The sequence below is a fragment of the Phyllobates terribilis genome, unplaced genomic scaffold (genome assembly GCF_046119375.1).
Source record: "Phyllobates terribilis strain yellow unplaced genomic scaffold, ASM4611937v1 Scaffold_251__1_contigs__length_2838608, whole genome shotgun sequence".
Classification (NCBI taxonomy): Eukaryota; Metazoa; Chordata; class Amphibia; order Anura; family Dendrobatidae; genus Phyllobates; species Phyllobates terribilis.
In genome coordinates this window covers 107,929-126,931 of record NW_027363011.1, presented here as the reverse complement: position 1 = coordinate 126,931, position 19,003 = coordinate 107,929, and the positions used below count along the sequence as shown (strand labels likewise).

General features: G+C 43.9%; 1 protein-coding gene across 1 annotated transcript in view; it reads left to right on the top strand.

Annotated features, from left to right (window-relative positions):
* Positions 1–19,003, top strand: part of LOC141218918 (uncharacterized) — a 78,123-nt gene that overhangs the window by 4,823 nt on the left and 54,297 nt on the right. Inside the window, exons 4-8 of the mRNA XM_073665973.1 lie at positions 2,632–2,722; positions 8,233–9,884; positions 14,801–14,939; positions 15,066–15,185; positions 16,389–16,459. Coding sequence (XP_073522074.1) covers positions 2,632–2,722; positions 8,233–9,884; positions 14,801–14,939; positions 15,066–15,185; positions 16,389–16,459 — 2,073 coding nt within the window. The remainder of the gene's footprint in view (positions 1–2,631; positions 2,723–8,232; positions 9,885–14,800; positions 14,940–15,065; positions 15,186–16,388; positions 16,460–19,003) is intronic.

The window sequence follows — 19,003 nt, the reverse complement described above, 5'->3', positions numbered from 1 at the left end:
TCTGGACGGGTGCGTACTTCGCCTGGAACTCAGCTAAAGAAAAAAAAAATTTTATTTATTTTTAATGCACGTATTCACTGGAAAACGTCTCAGAGAGCGAAGGCCGTGGGGCTCAACGGGAACCATGGCCTGAGCATGCTGTAATGCACACGCCCTGGCTGAGCGGAGTGTGCGTGTGATTCCACTGGACCGTGCCGGAGAGTGAATGCCTGGAGGGGCGTAACTAGGTATTCACCCGATCCGACCAGGGTCGCACGACGGCATACGACGCCAGTGCACCAAGGAGGAACCGAGCAGAGGGACCAGGTGCTACTCCAGGACAGACCCCGGACACGGCTGTTGACCCACACAGGGGAATACAGGAACAGACTGGTTAGGCTGGCACACAGACTGGTGGGAATAGGCAGGCACGACTGGTATGCAGGCAGGCGGGTATGCAGGCAGGGGGGTACAGGCAAGCACGGCTAGAGTGCAGACAGGAAGGCACTAGCAGGTAGGAACACAGGCGGGATAGGACCCAGTACACACTGGGACTCTGGAACAGAACCACAGATGTGGCGGACAAACACAGCAGAGTGAGGCCGCCCAAAGAGGTGAGCGAGAGCAGGGCAGGACGAGACCGCCCGGAGCAGTGAGCGAGAGCAGAGCAGGACGAGACCGCCCGGAGCGGTGAGCGAGAGCAGAGCAGGACGAGACCGCCCGGAGCGGTGAGCGAGAGCAGAGCAGGACGAGGCCGCCTGGAGCGGTGAGCAAGAGCAAAACAGGACGAGACCGCCTGGAGCGGTGAGCAAGAGCAGAGCAGGACGAGACCGCCTGGAGCGGTGAGCAAGAGCAGAGCAGGACGAGACCGCCTGGAGCGGTGAGCAAGAGCAGAGCAGGACGAGACCGCCTGGAGCGGTGAGCAAGAGCAGAGCAGGACGAGACCGCCTGGAGCGGTGAGCAAGAGCAGAGCAGGACGAGACCGCCTGAAGCGGGGAGCAAGAGCAGAGCAGGACGAGACCGCCAGAAGCGGTGAGCAAGAGCAGAGCAGGACGAGGCCGCCTGGAGCGGTGAGCAAGAGCAGAGCAGGACGAGACCGCCAGGAGCGGTGAGCAAGAGCGGAGCAAGGCTGCCGGAGCAGCGAGCAAAAGGGTCAGAGCGGAGCAAGGCTGCCGGAGCAGTGAGCAAAAGGGTCAGAGCGGAGCAAGGCTGCCGAGCAGTGAGCAAGGCAGAGCAGGCTAGAACCGCCAGAGCGGTGAGCAAGGCAGAGCAGGGGGGACAGGGCTCAGTACACACGGAACAGACAGGAAGGGAAAGGCAGAGCCAGATACCCACAGGGTACTTGCAGTGAAGTAGCGAGTGGACCACAAACTCACAAACGGGAGTACAGAGACAACAAGCAGGAGTTAGGTACGAGTTCAGACTCTGCAGAAAAAGGAAAGGAACGGACATACAGAAAAAACAGGTAAAAGATAGAAGAGAGTTCAGACTGGAACTGAGTGTACGGAGGAGACCGACACTGCAGCGGGATACAGGAGCGGGTCTGGGAATACGGCCCCCAGAGAGGCAGAACGAACAGGCAAGGAGCGTGTTCAGACAGGACAGACAAGATACAGGAGCGGGTCTAGGTAATCGGCCCCTAGAAGGCGGGAGGAACAGGCTAGGAGCGTGTTCAGACAGGACAGACAAGATACAGGAGCGGGTCTAGGTAATCGGCCCCTAGAAGGCGGGAGGAACAGGCTAGGAGCGTGTTCAGACAGGCCTGGAAATACAGCCTCCAGGATAGGCAGACAAGAGAACACAGAACGGGACCTGGCACCTTCAGAGTGAAAGCAAACACTGAATGAAACACAATGCTCAGGCAGGGATTGATTGGGGCAGCTGGGTTAAATACCAGGTGACAGACAGCAATAGGCTGAGGACGCACAAGGGGTGTGACCCACAGCAGGTACAAAAAGCAGGAAGTGATCGGGCGCCGCCCTTAAGCAGCAGAAACAGACACAGACAGACAGCATGGAGGGAAGCCAGAGAGACATTCTGGACTGGAGATCAAGTGCGCGCTCTTGCACAGTGGGAGATGGACCACTATGCAAGGACGCCGCCAGGTATGTTACAACCGCTATGGCTGCAATGCAGGAATGAAGGTGAGCATTGACCTGGTCAGGCTATCTCTCTAAGGCAGATTAAGTAAAACACGGCAGGGCCTTCATTTCTTGGAGGTGGCTACAGGAAGGCAGTGGGGCTGCCTCCTCCCTCCAACCCAGGTTTTCCAGTGGCTCTTGCCACAGGTCCTTTAAAACCCCTGCATTAAGGATTAGTGTTGTTCAGTGTTGGGACCTTCTAGGAGCATAGCAGGAAAGCCCGGAGGACCTGTGAGTAGCTGAACCCACGCCTGGGAAGGCTCTGCACCCGTCAGGCTCTGAGCGGCTCGGCGCGGCCGTTGCCCCCAGCAACCATTGTTATGGACTTGCGTTAACCCTGCTGCGTACTGGAGTACTTTTCTGTTTACCCGTGAGTCTGCTGAATAAAAGCTGCTTATGTTGGACTTACTTGGGTCACTGCCTCAGTTACTGCACCGCCGCCCTACAACTTAGAGATGATCATAGATGTGACTTCTCCATCTGTCTGTGACTTTTACAATATTTATTTCAGGGTGAAGACTTGACCAATATTAATACTATACAGACATATGTGAGGGGTGATGAGCAGTGTAAAGAGGAGATTCATACATATGACTACCCAGGTGAGTAGTAACCACTAAATGCAGAGAAGTCACATTGGATGAATCTACCTTCTCTCCCTTCTGTGCTGCTGAATGTGCTCATATGGTCCCTACATGACCAGGTCCAGTCTTTCTGGCCAAAGTTCACTTTTATGATCGACAAAATTAAATGTGCAGTGAGGGACAAGTGTGAATTTCTGTACAATAACAACAGAGTTTCCCTTTAATAGACAAACTACGGCCCACATAATTTTATAGTTAGCCAGGGAGGTCGGTCAAAGACCAACAACAACTAGCCCAACACACAACAATTGCATACTCAAAAAGGTATGAAAGGAAGGAGAAAATATGAGTATCGTGGCATAAAAAAATAATTTTTATAAAATAATCTTAAAATACATGATTCAATAAATCCAATATATATAATTAACATGGCGTGCAATAGATCGAAACACCATGCCACCGTGCGGTGCAAAGGGAGCTCAATGTTATATTCCAAAAAGCATGAGATGGTAGTAAGGGAGATAAGTAAGTACATAATTCATATCATTATAGGCACATTACATTCAAGGTTCCCATGTGAACCAAAGAGAATGTCAAATTTAAAAGTACATGTGTCCTTAAACTCACCAAATCACTAAGCTCCAAAGCAGATGCTGGGTGTCACAGAGGGGTGTGCGGAGGTGATAGCACGCCTCAACGCGCATTTTGCCCATTAGAAATGAGGCTTTTTCAAGAGGCGGATTTTTTCAAAATTAAAGAAAAAAAAAATGGTGACGATATGGCCAGTGTTGATCGCAAGTGCTCGCTGCTTGAGTTTGCATCGGGTGCTCGTGTATGCACTGAGTATCGTGGGTGTCAAGTGACATGCTCAAGTCCCTGCCCCATATGCTTCGCGGCCAAAAAAACGTTGCTGGGATCGCCTGCAATGCACGAGCAATTCCCGCATGTTTTTTTTTGGGTGTCTAACAACCATGAAACATGCGGGGCAGAGACTCGACCATGTCACTCGAGCACCCGTGATACATGGTGCATAACTGAGTACCCGATGCAAACTCAAGTAGCGAGCACTTGCGCTCAAGACTAATGACAACTTATTCAATATGATGACCTAATGTTATCAAATTTTGTCGTACCTCTGGGTTCAAAATGTACACTATACCCCTTGATAAAATCATTGAGGGGTATAGTTTCCAAAATGGAGTCAATTGTGGGGGTTTCCACTATTTAGGCACATCAGGGGCTCCCGAAATGTGACATGGCGTCCGCTCTTGATTCCAGCCAATTTTGTGTTCAAAAAGTCACACAGTGGCCCTTCCCTTCTGAACCCTGACGTGGGCCCAAACAGTGTATTTTCCCCACATATGGGGTATTGGCGTACTGAGGAGAAATTGCACAACAGTTTTTAGGTTCCATTTTCTCCTCTTATCCTTGTGAAACTAAAAAATTTAGGGCTAAAAGATAATTTTCGTGGAAAAAGTTAGATTTTTTTATTTTCACGGCTTCATGTTCTAAACTTCTGTGAAGCACCCAGGGGTTAAGGGTGCTCACCATAAATCTAGATAAGTTCCTTGAGGGGTCTGGTTTCCAAAATGGTGTCACTTGTGGGGGGTTTCCACTTTTTAGGCACACTAGGGGCTCTCCAAACACAACATGGCGTCCACTAATTATTCAAGCAAATTTTACATTCAAAAAGTCAAATGGCGCTCCTTCCCTTCCGAACCCTGCCCTTCGCCCAATCAGTGGTTTTCCCCCTCATATGGGGTATCAGCTTACTCAGGAGAGATTGCACAACAAGTTGCATGGTGCAATTTCTCCTGTTACCCTTATGAAAATGCAAAACTGGGGTCTGAAAAACATTTTTGTGGGAAAAATGTGAAAATTTTATTTTCACTGCTCCATGTTATAAACTTCTGTGAAGCACCTGGGGGTTCAAGGTGCTCACCATACATGTAGATAAGTTCCTTGAGGGGTCTGGTTTCCAAAATGGTGTCACTTGTGGGGGGTTTCCACTTTTTAGGCACATTAGGGGCTCTCAAAACGCAACATGGCGTCCGCTGTTTGTGCCGAAACAGTGTTTTTTCCCCACTTATGGGGTGTCTACGTGCTCAGGGGAAATTGCACAACAAATTTTGGGGTCTATTTTTTCCTGTTACCCCTGCAAAAATAAAAAAATTGGGGTCTAAAGTAACATTTTTGTGAAAAAAGTTAAATGTTCATTTTTTTCTTCCCAAAGATTCCAAAAAATCCTGTGACGCACGTGAAGGGTTAATAAAGTTCTTGAATGTGGTTTTGAGCACCTTGAGGGGTGCAGTTTTAAGAATGGTGTCACTTTTGGGTATTTTCTGTCATAAAGACCCCTCAAAGTGACTTCAAATGTGATGTGGTCCCTAAAAAAATGGTTTTGCAAATTTTGTTGTAAAAATGAGAAATTGCTGGTCAACTTTTAACCCTTATAGCTCCCTAATAAAAAAAATTTTGGTTCCAAAATTAAGCTGATGTAAAGTAGATATGTGGGAAATGTTATTTATTAACTATTTTGTGTGATTTATCTCTCTGATTTAAGGGCAGAAAAATTCAAATTTTGAAAATTGCGAAATTTTCAAAATTTTCGCCAAATTTACGATTTTTTTCACAAATAAACGCAAATGATATTGAAGAAATGTTACCACTATCATGAAGTACAATATGTCATGAAAAACAGTCTCAGAATCAGCAGGATCCGTTGAAGCGTTCCAGAGGTATTTCCTCATAAAGTGACAGTGGTCAGATTTGTAAAAATTGGCCTGGTCATTAACGTGCAGACCACCCACGGGGGTAAAGAGGTTAAGGTTATTTAATAAAAATAAAAATTTTATGCCACGATACTCATATTTTCTCCTTCCTTACAGAGTTTCCCTTTATCCTGACTTTTCAATTTCTTTTAAAACCAACTAACTTCAAACAGGATTGTGATAAACTATACAGAAAATATTACACCTGTGCCATGATATATCTCTAAGCTGTGCGTGGCTGATGGCTGTAATATACATTTATTCCCGCCTGCAGGAGATGTGTTGGCTCGAGCCCTGGTTTCATGGATTCACTCCATGTCATAAATTCTATTATGTTTTTAAGCCTAAGGAATTCAGATTACTGCACAATCTGTCCTGAAATGGGACAACTAATACTTTACTCTTCTGGTCAGGACTCATAGTAGCTCCAATGGTCCACGATAAATGACTGCAACTCCGGTTTAGTGTTGGAGCTCTCCCCTCATACATATGTTGTTGTTGGGGATGTAACATAGCTTTTATTCCATCTTTTTTTACAGGTTCATTTTGTATGATACCTTTATTGTGGTGGGATTGGCCTGACTCACTTATGTGTCTATGTAACTCTCTGGTTGTCTTTAAAAGGTCTCCATTACATCTTCCCAATGCCCGAGGTCTAAATTTAAGACACACTCATCTCTGCACTATTATAAAAAGTTCTCTTTCAATGTCTAATATTTCTTCTTGAAACGCATTTGACAGAAAATATTGTCCCTTATGACAGTTTAGATTGCCAAGAGCCACCGAGCCCCATACTCTAATTACCCCAGAGAGGTTTCACCACTAGTTACTCATTTATTACTGATGGAGACTGTTGAGTTTGATCATTTCAGTAGATGTTTTATTGTCTATAGTCAGTTTTTGACTATAGTAGTTAGTTCTCAAAATACTCTGATTTAACCACTTCCCACAGCCAGCGGCATTTTTAAATCTGATGTGTGTCACTTTATGTGGTGATATCTTTGGAATTCTTCACAAAGGATAATAGGAAACAAATGGACCTTACAAATTATTTTCCAACTTCTCTTGAATCCGACAATTCCCTATATACGGTTGAACACTACTGTCTGGGCACATTTACTCCATTTTCCAGATCCCAGGATTATCTTGCTCATCATCATTTAACCCCTCTACATGGATCTGGACTTACACAGAGACCCCTAGGCTTGGGCCACGGTGTTACTTGCTGTTCTGTGGTGTGAGATGGGAAGAAGAATAGTCAGGTAGCCGGGTCAGAACCTGGAGGGCAGAGAAAATACAAAATCAGAAGACACAAGAGTAGTCAGTAAACGGGCCGAGGTCACAACAGAAACAAATACACAAGCAGGGAGCTGAGCACAGAGGACTGAACCAGAGGAGAACAAGGCTGTATCTGGCAGCTTCCAGCAATATGCTTCCAGCTTTAGTAGGGTGCGGTGCTTTCCAATTGGCTGAAGCAAGGAGAAGATTACTTCAGCTGGACAGCACACACCCATACTGCTAGACATGATGGTACTACTGGTCCCAGGCACCCTAATCTTACTGGCTGCACAGAGCCTGCACCGCCCAGAGCTTCTGGTTCTGACGTCTCCTCCATCCCCAGCGCCTCCTGCAGGATGAATAAGGCGGCTCCTGGTGAGAGAAGCAAACGTTGCAGGAACAGATCCCAGAGGAGATGGGACCCACCATTTATAGAAGCCCTAATATGACAAAATGTCAGAAAACCAGGGCAATAGAAATCCCCATAAAGTGACTTACTATTGCTAATTATAACCCTCAGTGAATTAATCTATAGGAGTAGTGACTATTTTGACTCCACAGGCACTTTCCAGAAATTAGCACACAATGGATGTTGGTGCTTAAAAATTGCACATTGCCCATTTTTTTACCCAACACATAGTGCCCAGATTGTGCTCCAGGAGACACACACCGTAAATTAAGTGGGTTCTTCTCACTATAGTAATGCCAAATGCATGGAGGCTAAATGTGGTTTGGGCGCACAGCAAGGCTCAGAAGCGAGGGGGAGATCTGACTTCAGGAAAGCGGATATTGCTGGATTGGTTTATAGAAGCCATGCTGATTATCAAGAGCCTTTGAGCCACTAATAATGTGGAAACCTCTGTTTTCCATAGACAGATGATGGACCTGAGTGGGGGCTTCTTTTTGTGGGATGAGTAGAAGATTTTATTTGTATCATTTTTGTCTACATAACATTGTTTGATGGCTTCTTATTCCGTATTTTTGAGGCAGAATGAACAAACAGTTGGACACCACGCTCTACTGGTTCATCCTATGAGGTTTTCTATTAGACTGTGAACTGTCATTCGGTCAATAACTTGCCATTTCTACAGACATTTTAAGTACAATTAACACAAGAATCCCATAGAAAAATAAATAAAGATTGCATACCACTTCTAAATCAATCTAAACAAACACATCCCTGGGCTACATGCTAATCCAGGGAAATGAAGAGATATATGCTCAAGTTTAAAAATCTATTTTATTAGACACTAATCTAAAAAATAGAGGAATATTTTAAATATTTTTAATCCTCTATTTTTTAGATTTGTGTCTCATAAAATAGATTTTTAAACTTGAGCATAAATCTCTTCATTTCCCTGGATTAGCATGTAGCCCAGGGATGTGTTTGTTTAGACATTTTAAGTAGAAATGTTCAAAAATATACATTTCATTGACATTTTATTCAAAATTAATAATTGTGTTTTTTTTTCTTGGCAGATGATTGTACCAGGAGATCAGAGGGACTGGAGATTTTTAAATTTGACGATCTTGAGATCCCACAGGATACAATTGAAGTGAATGCCATTACTCCAGATATACCATCATCCCTTCACAGCAAACATCAATCATCTGATTTTATGAAACAGATCCTGTCTGCTGATTCATTACCAACTACTAAGGAAAATCAAAATGAAATAAGCATTAAAAAACGAACTGCTCCTAAAGCAAAGAAATCATTTTCACGTTCAGAAAATGGTAATAGTTTTACTCTCGAAAAGTCTATTCTTAAACATCAAAAAATACACACAGCGGACAATAGATTTTTTTGTTCCAAATGTGGAAAATGTTTTAACCAGAAATCAGTTTTTGTTAATCACCAGAGAACCCACTCAGGGGAGAAGCCTTTTTCATGTTCAGAATGTGGGAAATGTTTTAACCGGAAAGCGCATCTTCATAACCACCAGAGAACCCACACAGGGGAGAAGCCCTTTTCCTGTTCAGAATGTGGGAAATGTTTTAACCAGAAATCAGTTTTTGTTAATCACCAGAGAACCCACACAGAGGAGAAGCCTTTTTCATGTTCAGAATGTTCGAAATGTTTTAACCAGAAAGTGCATCTTGGTATCCATCAGAGAACTCACACAGGGGAGAAGCCTTTTTCATGTTCAGAATGTGGAAAATGTTTTAACCGGAAAGCGCATCTTCATAACCACCAGAGAACCCACACAGGGGAGAAGCCCTTTTCCTGTTCAGAATGTGGGAAATGTTTTAACCACAAATCAGTTTTTGTTAACCACCTGAGAACCCACACAGGGGAGAAGCCTTTTTCATGTTCAGAATGTGAGAAATGTTTTAACCGGAAAGCGCATCTTGATAGCCACCAGAGAACCCACACAGGGGAGAAACCTTTTTCCTGTTCAGAATGTGGGAAATGTTTTAACCAGAAATCAGCTTTGGTTAAGCACCACAAAACCCACACAGGGAAGAAGCCTTTTTCATGTTCAAAATGTGGGAAATGTTTTAACCAGAAAGCGTTTCTAAGTAACCACCAGAGAACCCACATAGGGGAGAAGCCTTTTTCATGTTCAGAATGTGGGAAATGTTTTAACTGGAAAGCGCATCTTGATAGCCACCAGAGAACCCACACAGGGGAGAAGCCCTTTTCCTGTTCAGAATGTGGGAAATGTTTTAATCGTAAAATGATTCTTGATCGTCACAAGAGAATTCACACAGGGGAGAAGCCTTTTTCTTGTTCAGAATGTGGGAAATGTTTTAATCGTAAAATGATTCTTAATAGTCACAAGAGAATTCACACAGGGGAGAAGCCTTTTTCTTGTTCAGAATGTGGGAAATGTTTTAATCGTAAAATGATTCTTGATATCCACAAGAGAACCCACACAGGGGAGAAACCCTTTTCCTGTTCAGAATGTGGGAAATGTTTTAACCAGAAATCAGGCTTGATTAAGCACCAGAGAACCCACACAGGGGAGAAGCCCTTTTCCTGTTCAGAATGTGGGAAATGTTTTAATCGTAAAATGATTCTTGATCGTCACAAGAGAACCCACACAGGGGAGAAGCCCTTTTCCTGTTCAGAATGTGGGAAATGTTTTAACCAAAAATCAGTTTTGATTAAGCACCAGAGAGCCCACACAGGGGAGAAGCCTTTTTCCTATTCTATTTTTTTTTAATCCAATAAATTTTTATTGAGATTTTTTTCATTATTTTTTTTACAAAACAAGAAACCAGTACATACAATAATAAAATAACATACCATAGGGATGACATACATACATCTCTCCGGTATATCCTTTCAGCTTGCCCGTCTGATAACTTGCAGTTACTATATCTTACAATTAACATTTCACATTTTTGAAAAATCTTATCTAACCATAATATTGTAATAAACATTATAATCCTATACACATATAGGTGTGCTATATTACCCATACCACTTGTTAAGGAATTCCAATACACATTGCAATGAAACATTAGACCTCGCCAATCCCATAAGTCATTGTCTCTCCAACAATAACCCCCTTGATGGCATTCCAGGTGTATCCAACCATAAGCCCCATATTTTCTCTAATGTATTAATTGAATTTCGTTTTTTATATACCCCTTTTTCTAATCTGATAATATTATTTATCCTATTTTTGAGTTCACTAATTTCTGGAGGTAAGGGGTTAATCCATTTGGATGCAATATGTTTCCTAGCTTGAAATAAAATATGTGAAATCCCTATTGAAATTGGGTCAAATTCCATATCATCTTCTAATATACCTAATAGGCATTTTTTGGGTCTGGTTGAATATCTATTTTATATACCCTCTTTATAATAGACAGAACGCCTTCCCAGTATTTACCTAACTCCCGGCATTCCCATAGCGTATGTAATAGGCCCGCAGCATCCATTTTACATCTTGGACATTCAGCGGCAGTCCGGTATCCTATGTTACATAGGAATCTAGGCGTCTTATATTTCCTATGATTATTATTAATATGATCTGGGAAAATCTCTGAGCCTCATGTAAAGATAATTGGGGTACCAGTTCTAATACCGCTCTCCATTGATCCTCAGAAATTGGACCTATAGCTCCATCCATTTTGTCTAGCTGGAGAAGGAAATTTTGTTAAATAATTATCAAGAAGGACTCAGTAAATATCAGAAATACGACCCTTAGGATTTCCCTTCTCTAATACCAACTTAACAAAAGTATTATTTTCTACCCAAAAGGGAGTCCATCTTGATTGTGCATTAAATGAATGCCGAAACTGTAGATATTTATACAATTGTTTATTTGTCACCCCAAATCCCCCCTTTAATTGATCAAAGGACTTAAGTATCCCTTCAGATAATATGTTTTATATCGTATATATTCCTTTATCCACCCAATTCCGGAATCCCTCTAATTTATAGAACTCTGCATATTTATTATTAAACCATATAGGTGTAGATTCATTGCAGTCTCCTATTTCCATTATATCTTTACCCCTATCCCAGACCTTGTAGAGTAGAGCAAGTGTAGGGTATATTGATTTCTTGTGTGCGAGGTCATTCAGTTGCACTATATGAATAGGAATATTCCACGGTGTTCCTGAGGTAATTAACCCCTTAATACTATTTGGGTTTGCAGCGCTTTGCCACCCACCCAAATGTTGCAATTGCGCTGTCATATAATACAATGGGGAAAAAAGTATTTACCGTATTTTTCGGAATATAAGACACACCGGACCATAAGACGCACCCCAAATTTTGGGGTGGAAAATAGAAAAATATTTTTTTTTATAAGATGGGGGTCCATCTTATAGTCTGAATAGGTACGGCATTTTACCTGGGGGGCAGTGGAGTGAGGGTCACAGGAGGCAGGGTCCCTCAGGAAGTCGGAGGCTGCTGCAGAAGAGGTCAGATGCTGTGGAGCCTGTGCCTGGCTGAGGCCCTTAGCCTGGCTGGTTCCTGTGCTTAAGCCTCTGGCTGGGACTGAGGCCGTGGCCTCCGGCTGGGACTGAGGCAGGGGCCTCTGGATGAGGCTGGGGTCTCGAGCTGGGGCCAGTACCGGATTGCGGTCGGTGCAGGCTGCAAAGCAGTGCGGCCTGCACAGGTTGCCGGTGTGCGCGGCCATCTTCCTAGAGCTGTGATCTACAGGAAAATGGCCGCTGGAACTACCGGTCCACGCATGCGCCGGCTCGGGCGGCCTTTTTCCTGTAGATCACAGCTCTAGGAAGATGGCTGCGCACACCGGAATCCTGCGCAGGCTGCACGCTGCTCACAGCCCGACACCGGTGCCAGCCCCAGTACCAGCCAGGCACAGTGGCTGGCCCCAGCTGCTCACCTCTGCTGCCACTGATGACGACGCCACCGCCGCTACTACCACCGCGTTCCTGGAGGGCCCTGCGATGCCACTTTACCACCACCGCAGGTAACGTTCGGACCATAAGACGCACCCCCCATTTTCCTCCCAAATATTGGGGAAAAAAAGTGCGTCTTATGGTCCGAAAAATACGGTAATCAGCCACGAATTGTGCAAGTTCTCCCACTTAAAAAGATGAGAGGTCTGTAATTGACATCATAGGTAGACCTCATCATAGACCTCAACTATGAGAGACAAAATGAGGAAACAAATCCAGAAAATCACATTGTCTGATTTGGAAAGAATTTTTTTTCAAATTTGGGTGGAAAATAAGTATTTTGTCAATTACAAAAGTTCATCTCCATACTTTGTTATATATCCTTTGTTGGCAATGCCAGAGGTCAAACGTTTTCTGTAAGTCTTCACAATTTTGGCACACACTGTTGATAGTATGTTGGCCCATTCCTCCATGTAGATCTTCTCTAAAGCAGTGATGTTTTGGGGCTGTCGCTGGGCAACACAGACTTTCAGCTCCCTCCAAAGCTTTTTATAAGGTTTAGATCTGGAGACTGGCTACGCCACTGCAGGACCTTGAAATGCTTCTTACGAAGCCACTCTTTCGTTGCCCTGGCAGTGTGCTTGGGATTATTGTCATGCTGAAAGATCCAGCCTCGTTTCATCTTCAATGCCCTTGCTGATGGAAGGAGGTTTGGACTCAAAATCTCACGATACATGGCCCCATTCATTCTTTCATGTACACGGCCCCAAAGCATGATTTTGCCACCGCCATGCTCACAGTAGGTATGGTGTTCTTTGGATGCAACTCACCATTCTTTCTCCTCCAAATACGACGAGTTGTGTTTCTACCAAACAGTTCTACTTTGGTTTCATCTGACCATATGACATTCTCCCAATACTCTTCTGGATCATCCAAATGCTCTCTAGCTAACTTCAGACGGGCCCGGACATGTAATGGCTTAAGGAGGGGGACACATCTGGCAGTGTAGTGTGTTACTTATGGTAGCCTGTGTAACGTTGGTCCCAGCTCTCTGCAGGTCATTCACTAGGTCCCCCCCGTGTGGTTCTGGGATTTTTGCTCACCATTCTTGAGATCATTTTGATCCCACGGGGTGAGATCTTGTGTGAAGCCCCAGATCGAGGGAGATTATCAGTGGTCTTGTATGTCTTCCATTTTCTAATTATCGCTCCCACAGTTGATTTCTTCACACCAAGCTTCTTACCTATCGCAGATTCAGTCTTCCCAGCCTGGTGCAGGGCTACAATTTTGTTTCTGGTGTTCTTCGACAGCTCTTTGGTCTTCACCATAGTGGAGTTTGGCAGTTTGAGGTTGCGGACAGGTGTCTTTCATACTGATAACAAATTCAAACAGGTGCCAGTACTACAGGTAATGAGTGGAGGACAGAGGTGCCTCTTAAAGAAGAAGTTACAGGTCTGTGAGAGCCAGAAATCTTGCTTGTTTGTAATTGACCAAATACTTATTTTCCACCAAAATTTGAAAAAAATTTCTTTCCAAATCAGACAATGTGATTTTCAGGATATGTTTTCTCATTTTGTCTCTCATAGTTGAGGTCGACCTATGATGTCAACTACAGGCCTCTCTCATCTTTTTAAGTGGGAGAACTTGCACAATTGGTGGCTGACTAAATACTTTTTTCCCCACTGTATATTAGTGCATTAGGAATCACCAAAACACCAGATTCCTTGTCACTTTGTGGTTATTCACATTTTATCCTAGCCGATTTCTTTTTCCATATAAGAGAACGAAACTTGCTATGAATTTTCTGAAAATGGGAATTATGGATCCAAATAGGGGCATTATGCAGAATGTATAAGAGTTTGGGCATCAATAGTAGTGATGCAGTGCTATCTTTCATCAAACTCAATTTGACAGGTGCCACGCCCCCTATCAAAGTGTATCAAAGTGTGTAGCCGCACCCCTCCTCCCCCTCCCCTATCAGGCCCTGTGTTGTATCTTATTCAGCATTTTATATGACTTTTATATGAGTTTGATGTTGCTATCAGATTATTTACTCTTATTTGATAGTGTATGAGTTTATATGAATTTTCATAGTTCCTGCAGAGTATTTACTCTAATTTGATAGTGTGATTCTTAGGTCATATATTTTATACATTTGTAAAAACCAACACTGCCAATCACCAAGCACTGATCACATTTCACTGATGAAGATTCTCATTTTATATGAGTTTATATGAGTTTATAGCCTCAACATTTTATTCTCATTTTATATGAGTTTTATAGCCCAAGAGTTTGTTCTTATTTGATAGGCTGATACTTATTGCTTGGGCATATTATGTATATGGCCAAGTTACAAATATCATTTTATATGAGTTTTATATCCCCATACTGTTTATTTGATAGTGTGGATCTTATTGCTTGGACATATTATCTATATGGCCAAGTTACAACTACCCCCAAGTATATAAAGTGTGTGTTTTATACGGATGTAAAAAGCAAAGACACAGTAAAAGTATTAAAAGATTTTATTGTTCTAAAAATAAATACATCTCAAAGACATTTCAATAATATAAAAATCCTTACAGAATAATATAAAAAGTATCACAAGTACAATTAATATACAGCATTACAATTCTTACAACATAATATAAAAAGTATTACATCACATGTACCAAATTGCATGTAATAATAATAATATACATCATTACATTTCTTGCAGATTAATATAGAGTGTTACAATTCAGCCAGATCATTTATCCAATACATCACTTACATCGTGAGCCACATGGATTGTAGTATTGGTAGAGACCTTTTTTTAGGCAGCGAAGTTCCTTGTGTGATACCTAATGATGGAGAGTGTAAAGACTGAATAGCGCGGGTTGGTGTGGATAGCGTCCGGGGTGTAGATACATCGCTACCTTCACTGATGGAGATTTTTAATCCATCTAAAAGCTGTCTAGTAGCGCGATTGCCCACAATTGTAGATGAAATATTTAGCTCTGCCATTGCCTGCATAAATGAATCCCAACCCCGAGGCAGATTCCTGCTGGTCAGGGCATGGCTCTGTGTTGTATTACGTACCAAATCCAGCAAGTTAGATCCTGGTATTACAGTTCCTTTGAAAATAAATTTGCTTTTATCATTCCAGAATGTAACATTTTTATTTTGCAGCAGCCTGTTTAGTAAAAATTCAGCATTCTTTTTCTATCGTTGGTTTACATGGCTTACAATTTCAGTGACCTCTTGATTTTTATCAGGGCCTGTATTTGGCAATTGCTGCTGATCAGATTCAGGAGTGCTAACGAGATTTAAAGTTGTTACTTCTTTTGAGCTGTGCCTCGCATGTACCAAGTATCGTTGTAGCACGGAACTATACATTTTAATTTTCACATCATCGGGTATGTCACGACGTTGTAAAACCGCGCTAATTTCATCATCAAGGCCACGAATAACACGCTCTCGTATGTTATCTGTATTAGGGGGTCTTAGTTTGACTAGATCCTGTTTGGGGACTAGATAAATTTTCTCTGTATGCCCCATTATTTGCCTGTGAGCAGACTTGTTATTATCGGTAGTGCGAAACCTAACAGAGGACCTATAAACCCACCAGTCTGCTTTAGTAGGTATTTCTTTTCCTTTATGGGCTGCGATCTATCACTCAGAGTTCTTATAGCTATACGCCACTTCTTTAGTATATTTTTTTTGTCGCTCTTCCAGGGGTATTCGGCCTTTTATAATGTTTAAAGCAATTTCGCCTATGGCTGTAATTAAATCTCTGCTTGCATTGCGCAAAATAGATTTTCTGACAGCAGGAGTCTGCTGTTAGGGGGACGGTTGCAAACAACTTTATTATAATGGAACGCAACCGACCCCGGGGTCCGCAATGCAGCCTGGTGGACTGTGGCCGAACACCTCCCGGGTGAGAAGGAAAACAACCAACTTAAATATTAAACCCTTCCATGTTACTGCACACTGGAATGGGTATAGCGGTTCACTCTATCTCCGTTAACTGCACGGGAGATGTGCGACCGGGGGAGTAGCTGTAGCCCTGTTAACCTCAAAGGGACTACACAGTTGGCGCTAGGATGCGTGTGACTCACGCCGGGTATACGTGCTCTCAGCCGACGTGCTACCGGACTGAGGAGAACCGCTCCACGTGGCTCACAGGCGGTACCGGGAATATGGCGTCTACAGACTGGTCGGGGTGTATGGCGACCCCCTTGTCAGAGCCAGACTGTGAGGCGAAACTACCTGCCTATTTCCACTAACCTGCCTATTTCCACTAAAGCTGCCTATTTCAACTATAGCACACGTGGAGCTCAAACGCCCAAGCGTCCACACACCATCACTTGCTCAAAAGATCAGAGCGCGCCGCCATGTTTGTAGGTGGGCTCTTTAAAGACTAAGCCCTGCCCACCGTCGCACCATTGGTGACGTCAACCGCGACCAATCAGGCGGTGCCAGGTCACCGGATCAGCTAGCCTCCAAACCACCAATCACGGTCCGCCAAGTCACGGGCATGCTCAGTGCGGTATATCTTGGACTTAGGCTGCCGCAGCCCTGTCTCCCTTCGCAGCCGATGCTTCATGTTGCTAGGCACAGAAATCCAAGAGACAACCTGTACGTCTCGTGGACCAGCTAGGCGTTGGGACTGACGAAGATGTTGAGCAGCATCAGCCCTGGTTGGACTGGAATGGGGGACCACAGAAGGTTCTGGACCCATTTCGAATCCAGCACATGCCTAACACATGCTTCTCGGTCAGTCATACTGCATTATGCATTAGTCTTATCAATATGCTTTTTATTTGTTTTCACTTCTGCTTCCTCACAACTCACCTGCCCTTTAACACATTCTGTGCACTCTCTCTATATTCACCCCTCCCTTCTCCCCTCTCCCATGTATAACTCTGAGGCTCTACTGACATTTCTCATCCACTACCTCCATACAGCACTCAAAACGTTCATACAAATCATTGCACCACCTGCTCTTTATCTTTTTTCTCCTTTTACTAGTCGCAGGCGACATCTCCCCTAACCCTGGGCCCCGTCCACTAGCATGCACTACTCTCCTCCAGCTGCATATAGAAACCCTGCTAATCTTATTAACGTTCAGTGCATGCCCTCTCCTATCGCTTTCCATTGTGCTCTCTGGAACGCACGGTCTGTGTGTAACAAACTAACTTAAATTCACGATTGTTTCCTCTCTAATTCCCTTAACCTTCTGGCTATCACAGAAACCTGGATTCATCGGCCAGACACCACCGCTGCTGCTACTCTCTCGTTTGGTGGGCTGAATTTTTCACACACCGCCAGACTTGGCAACAGACAGGGTGGAGGTGTTGGTTTGCTCCTTTCCTTACAATGTGCTTTCCAGGTCATACCCCCGTTTCCCTCACTCATGTTTCCTCCTTTGAAGTGCACACCATCAGACTCTTTAAACCCTTCTCCCTGCGAGTGGCGGTCGTGTATTGCCCTCCAAGCTCCTCCCGCTAGTTCTTGGATCACTTTGCCACCTGGCTTCCTCACTTTCTATCCTGTGACATCCCCACCCTCATCATGGGCGACTTTAACATTCCCATCGATGATCCCCTCTCCCAATCTGCCTCTCATCTACTTTCTCTAACCTCTTCATTCCGTCTCTCACAGTTTACTAATTCTCCTACCCATGAAGATGGGAATACTCTGGACCTGTTTTCTTCCAGTCTCTGCTCGCTGGATGACTTTACCAACTCCCCTCTCCCGCTCTCGGACCACAACCTTCTTTCCTTCTCTGTCAAGAATTGTCTCCTCGCCCGGGACACCCCCACTTACCACACTTATAGGAATACACGTACCATTAATACCCAGCAGCTTATGGACAATCTGCACACATATTTAGCCTCCATCTCCTTCTTCTCCTGTCCAGACATAGCATTGTCACACTACAATAATACACTGAAGAGTGCCCAGTTCTAGGCCCCCTTCTCTTCTCTCTATACACTGCCCCTATTGGACAAACTATCAGCAGATTTGGGTTCCAGTATCATCTCTATGCTGACGAAACCCAATTATACACTTCTTCCCCTGACATCACCCCTACCCCTACCCTAACACAAAATACCAAGGATTGTTTGTCTGCTGTCTCTAACATCATGTCCTCCCTCTATCTTAAACTGAATCTCTCCAAAACTGAACTTCTTGTGTTTCCCCCCTCTACTAACCTAACATCGAAATTACCTTGGAGGGTTCAACCATAACTCCCAAGCAGCACGCCCGCTGCCTTGGGGTCATATTCGACACTAACCTTTCCTTTACTCCCTATATCCGATCACTCACTTGCTCTTGTCACCTGCATCTTTAAAACATCTCCAGAATCCGATCTTTTCTCACCTTTGAAACTTCTAAAACTCTGACTGTCGCTCTTATTCACTCTCGTCTGGACTTGTCATGGTTGTGTCGCCACGAAGATCATCACGATTGCACAGCCTGACTTCTCGCAGCTGAGTTTTTGGTGTTTTGTGCTTTTTGGCAGTGAGAGAGTTAACTCTCTCTCTGTGCTAGACAAGGTCCAGCCTCCCCCAGCTGCAATCAATTCTGCAGTAGTGAGATTCCTTCATATGTCTGCTGCTCTGTTAGGGAAGTTGTCGGTGAAAGCATTTCATGCAGACTAACAGAGCGGATCGTGGTATTTGGAGTTTCAGAGCTAAGTGTATTTGGAGTGATTTTTCCCTTCCTCGCTTTATCATTTATCTCCTTACTCCGTTGGTGTTCCCTCTGTTGTAGTTGTGTAGTTTTTGTATGCAAGGTGGTTTTGGTTTTACCCTTGTACTGTCTCGTTTGTCTAAGTACTGAGTGTTGGCATATTATTACCTGTCCCCTTTTGTTGTGATCGGGGTCCTTCTCAGGACTAGATTACTTAGGTGCAGGGATCCTCAGGAGGTAG